Source organism: Rhinolophus hipposideros (genome assembly GCF_964194185.1).
Source record: "Rhinolophus hipposideros genome assembly, chromosome: 9".
Classification (NCBI taxonomy): domain Eukaryota; kingdom Metazoa; phylum Chordata; class Mammalia; order Chiroptera; family Rhinolophidae; genus Rhinolophus; species Rhinolophus hipposideros.
In genome coordinates this window covers 9450295-9459811 of record NC_138055.1, presented here as the reverse complement: position 1 = coordinate 9459811, position 9517 = coordinate 9450295, and the positions used below count along the sequence as shown (strand labels likewise).

General features: G+C 50.0%; 1 protein-coding gene across 2 annotated transcripts in view; it reads left to right on the top strand.

Annotated features, from left to right (window-relative positions):
* Nucleotides 1–1733: 1733 nt before the first annotated feature.
* Nucleotides 1734–9517, top strand: part of CYTH4 (cytohesin 4) — a 29381-nt gene continuing 21597 nt past the window's right edge. For both annotated transcript variants that reach the window (XR_013994002.1, XM_081059568.1), the window contains exons 1-2: nt 1734–1879; nt 9414–9496. Coding sequence is in view for 1 of the 2 variants with exons in the window: in XM_081059568.1 (XP_080915694.1) it covers nt 1861–1879; nt 9414–9496 (102 nt within the window). In the remaining variant the exon portion in view is untranslated. The remainder of the gene's footprint in view (nt 1880–9413; nt 9497–9517) is intronic.

Sequence of the window (9517 nt, the reverse complement as noted above, 5' to 3'; positions counted from 1 at the left end):
CTAGTTTACCATGGAGATAATTTCAACAAGTTTCCTAGAAAATAACCTTGAGTTATGCAAGAACCTGTAGATGGGGGGCGGGGAGTGGCAGTTTCATGGAGGCCTGAGGGCACTGGACTGGCAGTAGGCCTGGCCTCTAGTCCTGAGCTGGCTACGAAGTCAAATTTCAACTTGGCCAAGCATGCCCCAGAAATGAGCCTCAGTTTTCCTCTTCAATGAAACGAAGGCACTGAATTTCATCTGTATCAGTGAGCTTTTGTTGCATAACAAGCCACCCCAAAAGTTGGTGGCTTAAAACAACAAACACTATTTCTCCCAGTGCTATGCAACAGCGATCAGGGTTGGGCTCAGCTTAGAGGTTCTTCTTCTGGTGTTGGCTGGGCTCCCTCCTGAGACTGTAACCAGGAGGCAATCCTCCATGTGGTCTCCCATGCTCCAGTAGACTAGCCCAAGCTGGTTCCCATGGCAACTGGGCAGGGGTCCAAGAACAAGGGTGAGAGCTACAAAACTTCTTAAAGCCTAGCCTTGAAAGTCATATAACATCACATTCTGGTAGTTAAAGAAACACAGCCTAGATTCAAGGAGAGAAGGAATAGCCTCCACATCTTCATGTGGAATGTCACAGTGCCCAGAGATGTGGATACAGGGAGGGATGGAAATTAGAACCAACTTTTGTACTAAATACACCGTTTCCCTTATGCTCCTTTTATTCATTCATTCACTTATTGCAGCCTTGAACAACCTCTGTGTCCCCAGCATTTGCCAGACATGGGGACACAGAGGTGACCTTGTCCTCATGGGGCCTCCAGACTGTTAGGGAAACAGAAGAATAAAGCAATATGTGCCACAAAGTTATAAGGAACGAGCATTTATTTTATAAGTATTTCTACCATACGTTTTTCCACAAAGGATTTGAATCAACCTGTCAGAAAAGTTACAAGCAATAAAATGGTGAATTTTAACCAAAAAAGAAAATCAAAACCAGAAGTAGAAAGAAGACAGAATTGATTGAGTACCCACTATGTCCCAGCATCTTATACACGCTATCTCCCTCCATCTTTCCTATACCCCTTTTATAGGTAAGCAAACTGAGGCTCATTGCAGATAAGTGACTTGCCCATGGTCACAAAGGGCTGAGTGGCAGAGCTGAAAGTCATACAGCTGAGTCTAGCCCCAAAGTCTGTATGCTGCAATAGACAGCTATAAAGGAGCTTCAGATTTGACTGTGAGTTTCCTAGTAGCCTGGAGGAAAAGAGAAACTGAACATATTGCCCAACTAGTCACTAGACAGGAAAAAGCCAGACATTTCATTGAGGAGAAGCAAAGCCCTTCCTAGCACTGAATTAATTTTTCTTTTCTCAAGGGAGAGTTGATGAAAGAGAGTTTGTGGGGGTAGAATCTGTGGAGCCCAGCTTAGACTGTCCAGGTTAAGTGACCTTTCACTTTACATGTGGGGAGGTTGCTGATTGAATACCCATTGTTCCCTGGTGAAGATTCTGTCCTCTAGTAACCATCTTCCTTTATGTACGTGTGTATGTGTGTTTCTTTCTGTCTCACTGTCTTTCCCTTTTTTCCCCCCACTCTCCCCCTGTCTCTTTTGCTTATCCCTCCCTTGTTCACACCCAAAATGCAGGGCCTCTGCTACTCAAAACTGCTCATTTTTAGGAAGTGCTGCTGCTACGTCAAGAGCCTACGCATCAGACCCCAGCAGGACGGACTTCCTCCCCACACGGGGCTGGGCGGGGCAAGCGAGAAAGGGCCTGTGGCAGCCGAGGTGACACATCTCTGCCTGGCCAACCCAAGGAGCAGCTGGTCAGTAGGCAACGGGAGCTCAAGCCACCCTTCCCTGGGGGCTTCAGAATGGACTTGTGCCACCCAGGTAAGCCCCTGGGGCCAACCTCTCCAGGCCTCAGTTTCCTCTTCTGTAGAATGGGGGTATTAGTGCCGGTCTCATAGGATCCTGGAAGGAATCGATGTGTAAACAGATATAACAAGGGTGGGAAATGCAAAAGCAAGTTGATAAGCTCAGGCTAGCTGCCAGGTGTGTTCCAGGGGCCGAGAATGCAGTAAACAAAACAGGCACTGTCGCTGCCCTCATGAACTTACATTCCAGAAGGGAGAAAGATAGTAAATATATGAATGTCATCTGTCAGGTGGTAACACAGAGACGGAGTGATCCTTGCGGGTTTCTGGAGAAGGAATACTCCAGGAGGAAGGAAAAGCCAGTGCAAAGGCCCAGAGGTGGCGCTGAGAAAGGTTGCTTGTGTTGAAGGTGACAATGTTGGTGACAGTGATGCCTATCTGGGTGTTACAAGAGCCCTGAAACCCGTTTGGCCTTTTGCGGGGGTGAGGGCGGCCTTTGGGGGCACTGCAGACACCACCTAGCGCCCATGGAGAGGGCCAGGAATAAGCAGCTGCGGGCCGTGGCTGAAACTCTCCCAGGGAAGCAAGACTCTGTGTGTGGAGGGAAAAAGGAAAGAAGGAGGCAGTACAGTTGGTGTGGGAGAGAATGGGATGGCGCTGTGTTTCTGTGAGGCAGAGAAGAAAGGCCCAGCCTCTGTGCCCCGTGTCTCAGGATGTCCCAGCATTGCCTGCAATTCCAGAAGACAAGGGCTGCCAAGAGCTGTCTGGTTGCTTAGGTCAGATGCCCTCAATCCTGTTAGCAACAGAACCCTTTCTTCAAACAAAACCTTACACAGAGCAGTCTGACCTCGCCCCTTGGGCCTCCCCTCACCCCACCAATCCATTTCAACAACCCCATTTACAGATGGAACAAAGGAGGCCCAAGAGGGAAACAGTCTTGCTGAAGCAGATCATTGCCCATCTCCCGAACAGGGATGATTGTCTTCATAATGCAAATGAGGAAACTGAGGCTCACTTTAGTGAACTGGAGGAGAGAACTGACTTGTCCAAATTCAGGTGGTCGGTAAATGGCAAAATAGGGACAAGCCCCAGAAAGGAGCGCGAGCCCAGGTTAGCCCGGGCTGTGGCGGGCAGGGGCATTCAGGGGAGGCCAGAAGGCGAGTCACTGTTTTGCTTTGGCTGGCCCTGGAAGGAAATAGATTCAGTGGGGTCAACACAAGCAGTCTCTTGGGAGATTTGAAGTCTCTGTTGACTGGTGCTTTTATTCATCCATTCATTCATTCTATACATAGTTCTCTGGTGTGCGGGCCCTGTGCTGTGCAATGCTGGGGACAGCACTAACCAATCCTGGGGAGATGCTGGTCTGGGGTGTTGGGGGAAGGGGGACAGATCTGCAGGACAATGACCCAGGGCAGATGTGCAGATGGGCACAGACCTGGAGCATGGAAGGAAGCGACTTTCCACCCAGGCAGGAGAAATCTGGGATGACTTCCTGAAGGAGGCCAGAGAAGGTCATTAATCTGTTTTCCAGACTGGGTCTTAACCAAAGCGCCTCCACGGCCTGGTGACTACCTCTCTCTGAGCTCAAATTTGTCATTTATAATCGAGTACTATCATCCCAGCCTGACCTGGGCAATGAAAAGGAATTTGGAATCAGCCAGACCTCGCTTGGGTCCCAGCTCTACACCAACCTGCCAGTGGTCATGATGGGCCTCAGTTTCCCCACCTGTACAATGGGCAGGTCTGTGGTAAAGGTCCCCCCAGAGTTGCCTCCCCTCCTCCAGTCATGGGTGTGTGACATCCAGGAGCAGGTCAAGCCCCCTCCCCCACAGCCTGCCAGGAAGGTGAGAGGTCCAGGCAACAAAGCCCCGACATAACCAAAGACAGCCCTGGGCTGGTGCAGCGACTGACCGACCGGTGCAGTTAAAAATAGAGGCAGCTCAGCCGCTGGGGGGAAGCCACACGGTGCACAGTGCACCCTGCACCCTGCACCCGCAGGGCAGGCTGAGGCTTGGAGCAGGTCCCTCCCCACACCCCCTCTTGCCCAGTGGCCCTCCCACAAGACTCAGAGGAGCCTCTGCCCTCAGGGCCCCAGGATAGCACCCTCCTCCTGCCCTGGAAAAGAGGAAGCGAGGCCAGCTGTCCTGGAAGTGGGGCTGCAAGCAGAAGGATTTCTAAAAATACGATGGGAAAGAGGAAGGACAAAGGGGAAGTGGAGAGGAGTGGGGCAGATAGTCGGGCGGGGGTCAGACCATGCATGGCTGGACTGAGCACTGGGGCCAGAGGGCAGCCCCAGCCCCAGCCCCCGCATGGGTGGGGTCATAGTTTAAAGGCAGCCCTTGGGAGGTGTGAAAAACACAGAGCCAAGTGGGGGGTAAACAGAGCTTGGGGGGAAGTGGGGGTGTGACGACTGTTATTACCATGTTGTTATTTTTTGTTTTATTACTGTTGTTGTCATTATTATTGTTGTTGTTGTTAAAACTCTACCTGCCCTGAGCTACACCAGTGACTGAAACATGCTTGGAATCAGAAGCAGCCATTCTCACCCTCCGTGAACCTCAGTGTCCTCAGCTCTGAAATGGGGAGAAACCCCCAATTTTTACCAAATAGGTGAAGGGTGGGAAGGCCCTCGTGTACCACATGATGGTTGTAGCAGTCTAGGAGCTGTGCCCACTGTCTCAGAGGTTCAAATGCACTTGGCCAGCTGCACCTGCTGGGGTCATGACCCCAACAGAGGGGACAGTGGACCAAGAGTATCCACGACTCTGTCAAACCACAAAAGGAGCTGCTGTATGAAAAGAAATGAAAACAGCCCCCTCACCCCCACCACACTGTCCCACCCTCCTGGGAAAACCACCTCCATCCACACCTGTGCCTCAGTGTCCCCAGCTCTATGATGTTGGCTTTGTTTAATTTCTTACCCCAAAGGGGCTCAGACTGTAGGCATCATTCTGCATTTCTCCTTCATTCTCAAGCATGTAACTATGGTCGGCATTTCCATGTCAAAATATCCAGGGTTAGCATCTGATGGGGTTTTGATGGTTTGTAGGGTGATATTCAGATGATTCACGTCAGGGTTGAGTCCTCAGAAGCCCAGATGGGCCTGGATGTGAATCCCAGCCAGCTCTATCCCAGTGAGTTTCAGCCGTGTCACCTTGGGCCAGTCACTTAACCCCTCGGAGTCTCAGATGTCTCATGTACAAAATGAAATTAGAAATATCTTCCTTCCAAAGCTGTTATTAGAATCAAATGAGATAGTGGATGGGAAGAGCCTAGAGCACACAGGGTCTGGCACATAGTAGGTGCCCAACTATTACTCCTGTCCTTAACCAATGGCTGGGCTTGTTTATTGAGCTACGCAGATTCAAGACCTACTACAGTGAGTGGTGAGAAGGTGAGAGAGAGGATAATGCCCAGTAAGCACCTGAGAGGAAAAGTAGGAGCTCCTGAGCAGAGAGGAGAAGGAAGGGCATTCCAGCACAGGGAACAGCATGCGCAAAGGCCTGCAGAGGGAGAGAGCACCTGGGAGCAAATGTAGGGCAGCCAGTGAGGCCTCAAGCCTAGGGGGCGGGGGTACACAGTGTGCGATGAGGATGGGGGGGGGACACAGCAGGACTGGTGAGCCCATACGATTGGGAGTCGTTATCCCAAGAACTATAGGACACCAAGGGAGACTGCGTTGGAAGGGCAGAGTGGAGGCAAGGAGACATGGGCAGGCTCTACATCAGCCAGAGACGGGAGCCCATGGTCTGGGTGAGGGGAGGGGCCATGGGAACAGGACGAAGATAGATGGGGCTTGGTGAGGGAGGAGACATGAGGGTGAGAGAGGTGTGTCTCCACCTGCCTCCTGGGCTTCTGGCCCAGGTATCTCGGGGACCATCCCACAGCTCAGGAAAAATCGAGGGGAAATTCTAGGCCTTCCATTTTGGTCGTAATGACAAGCCCCGATGACAAGCGAGATGATGGCCAGTGCCCAAGGGGATACAAGTGTCTGAAACTCAGGGAGGGGTTGGAGCTGAGGGTGTGCAATGTGGCTCCTGGCCTGGAAGAGGAGCTGGGAGCTCAGGAGAACTGGTGAGAAGAGGAGTCATCCTAGGAACTGGCTACCGGAGCCCATAGCTCACCTGTTGACCATCCACATTAGGGATTATTCATTGAAATGCTAAAACCTGGCTTCTCTCAGACGAGCAGTCTGTCTAGAAATATGTGGCCTCCAACAGTGCATCGCAGAAACTGGACTCAGGACACAAGCCCCAGCCAACAGAAAAACAATGGGAAGCAAACAAACAAAAGAAAAAATCTGATCTTTCACCCCAGAGTCAACTAGAGGTGCCTGGGTTTTTCCATGAGAGCACTCAGCCTCCCTCCCTGTCCTGCCTAAGGAGTTCCAGGTCCCAGCCTCTAGCACTGCTATGTTCTTGCTAATGTCTCCATAGAGATGGCTCCTCACGTCTCGTCTTAGTCCCCGGAATGTCCCCATAGCATGCAGAATGCACCTCTACTGGGACAGAGTGTTAGGTGTCAGCAAACCAGAGTTCTAATCCCAGCACTGCCATTTCTTGGCTGTGGGACCTGGGGCAAATCACTTCACTCAGACACTCTCTGAGCCTCAGTGTCTTAAATGGAAAAAGACTCACTTCACAGAATTGTGAGGATTGAACGACACAATTTAGACGAAGCTGATGGCATGGAGTAGAAGTTTTTGATCTTAAAGTTTAATGGAACTCTTGCTTTGCCTTCTGGTATAAGGGCCACTTCCCCCATCCCCCCACCCCTGGAAACCAGGAACTCTAGAGCTGCAGAGCTGCTGAGTTGCAGGAACAGAAAGGAAAACTCCCAAGTGAGTCACTAGGAAATGGTACTGGATCCCCTCCTCCTCTTTGTTCTTGGATCCGTGTAGGTGACCGGGGACAAAGCACCGTCTGATGGTCATTAATTTAAGGTGTCGAGGGTATCCTGAGGGATGGTGCCCATCCAAGCAGAATAGTATCTCCAAGCTGACACCTCAGCTGCACCTCCAAGATGCTGGTCCATCGTTCCACCAAGCCGGCGTCTTCTGGTGGGTAAACGCTGACTGGCCCACCAGGTCCTGTGGTCACATGCTCCTCCCACAGCTCCTTTACTGTAAAGAAGGTCCTTCAATCTAATGTAATGCCATGAGTGCTCTGTGTCAGCAGATCAAACCCTCTGGATATCCTTGGCAGCTGATGCTGGCCGAGGCTCTGAGGGCAGGAGAGGTTCCCACCTGTCCAGAACGTATGTGGATTCCAGTAAAGATGAATTGCTGGCCTCTGCAGCATAGAAGGGATGCAGAGTACTCAATTTGCTACCAAGTTGCTGGCTGATCTTCTTGAGAAACAATGAGTCTCTGTTGCTGGCAGGTCAGATATTCAGTAGTGGCTCAAGGAGCCTGAGTGAGTGGATCTATGCATAGCCTCCACCCAGGCCACATGGCTACTTCATTCATGTGCCATTGTACCAACACTGGGCTGGCCAATCAGAGACTGGCTGATGTCAACTGGCCAAGTCATTCTGCCTTTCCTGTGGTAGATGCTTGCTGGGGCATATAAATGTGCTTTACAAAAATCTTCCCACTCTGTGTCCATTCCCATAGGGCCATCCACTTGCCTCTTCCCCAGACCTCTCTGCTCCCAATCTTCCAATCTTTCTCCTTTCCAGCCTCTGACCAAGAAGCAAAGCCATCCTTTACTGCCCATGAACGTATGTATATTCCTACTTCACATCACTTCTCTTTCCACATGAAATAGATGACCAGGTACCCTGCCCATTGGCAGGATTCTCACCACTGTCTTTCTAGACTACTTTTGAATAGGGCTATATTAATAGCTTTCCAGTTTTCACTTGTACCCAAACACTGAGCCACCTATCCTGAAACCAAGCTCAAGCATTTTTATCCTTTGTCAGAAGGTCACAAGAAAGGCACCCATGCAGACAGGATGTGAGCTGAGGGACAGGTCCTGGTGCAACAGAAGTGGATGGCACGACCATCTATCCATGGGGCTTACTGGAACCTGCTTGCTCTGCTCATGCCTGTTCTTAGGTGAACCACTTACAAAGAACTGCTATTGGGCTTGCTTGACTTTATAACTTAGTGGGTGAGACAGACCCATCTTGGTTATTTGACCAGAGGAATCATTACCATATATGCATGCCACAGTGTTGCAGGACCCTTCCTTCTGGGGACCCAGCCTCTCCTTCAATCAATATGTCCTGGGTCTGAAAACTGACTCAGGTCCAGAAACAAGGCTTTTGATTGCAGTGACTGCCCTAGGAGAGGGGCATATGTTTGGGTGAGACAGCTCCGTTTGGCTGAGGCAAATTACTGGGGAGGGACTCAGCTATAAGACATTAGCAGGCTATACTCCTAGCAGCTGGGGGAATAAAGAAGAAAGCTGGATGACACAACATAGCATCCATTATACATGTGTTGGACCCTTACCATGTGTCAGATACTTGCTGGATGTTTGACAACGTTCAGCTCTTTTAATCCTAAGAACCACACTCTAGGTAAGGATTATGGTTCATATTTCACATGACATAGATCACAAATAAGGACACTGTATTAAGTTTCAGGTTTGGCTGCTATAACAGAGACTCAGAATAATGGTGATGGAGACATTCTCAAAACCTATTTCTCTTTCATTGAAAAATCCAATTGGGTAGTAGGTCAAGGTGAATATGATGACTCTTCTCCATGGATGCCCAGGGCCCAGGCTGCTTCTAGCTTGGTACCCTGCCATTTCAATATGCAGCTTCTATCTTAAAGTCCAAGACGGCTGCTCCTCATCTCACATACTAAGGATATCAGGACCACTCTACTACAAGCTCATTTTCCAGCCTCCCTTGCAGCTAGGTATGGCCATGTGACTACATTTAGCCAATGGGATGTGAGGCAAAATGATACACCACTTCCTGGCTGTGCAAATAAGTGAATAAATGACAGATATGTGATCCCATGAAGAAGTAAATTAAAGTTCCAGGAAAGGATGAATGGCTCCAAAAATATTTTATTGAGTATCTGCTGTGTGTCAGGTTCTTTTTAGCTGCGGAGGATGCAGCAGTGAACAAAATAGTTGAAGTGCTTGCTTTCATGAAGCTAAGAGTATAATGAATGCAATAGTACACAGATCATTTCAGGGTATCTATACCTGAGGGGTAGAAGAAACAGTAATCTGGGTAGGAGAGGAGGGGGGGAGGAGCTGATTTAGACAAAGTGGTCAAGAAGAGCCTCTTGTGGGGTGAACGGTCAGCTCAGTTGATTAGAGCCTGTGCTAATAACGACAAGGTTGCCAGTTCAATCCCCACATGGCCACTGTGAGTTGCTCCCTCCTCATAAAAAAAAAGAAAAGAAAAAAAGAAAGGCCTCTTGGAGGAGGTGACATCTGAGCCAAGTCCTGAGCAAAAAGGGCAAACAAGTCAGCGGTTTCTGAAGGAAAGAGGACCGGGAGAGTTAGCCCGTGTAGCTGGAGCTGAGTGATGGAGGGGAGGGTGGTGAGCCAGCCAGTAACCACTGGTTCACCTCTTTCCAGACCCAGCAGAGCTGAGCACTGGGGAAACTGAGGAGCTTCAGCTGATCAAATGGCACCGCAAGCAGCTTCTGGAGGACATCCAGGTGAGTGCACACTCTTACTCA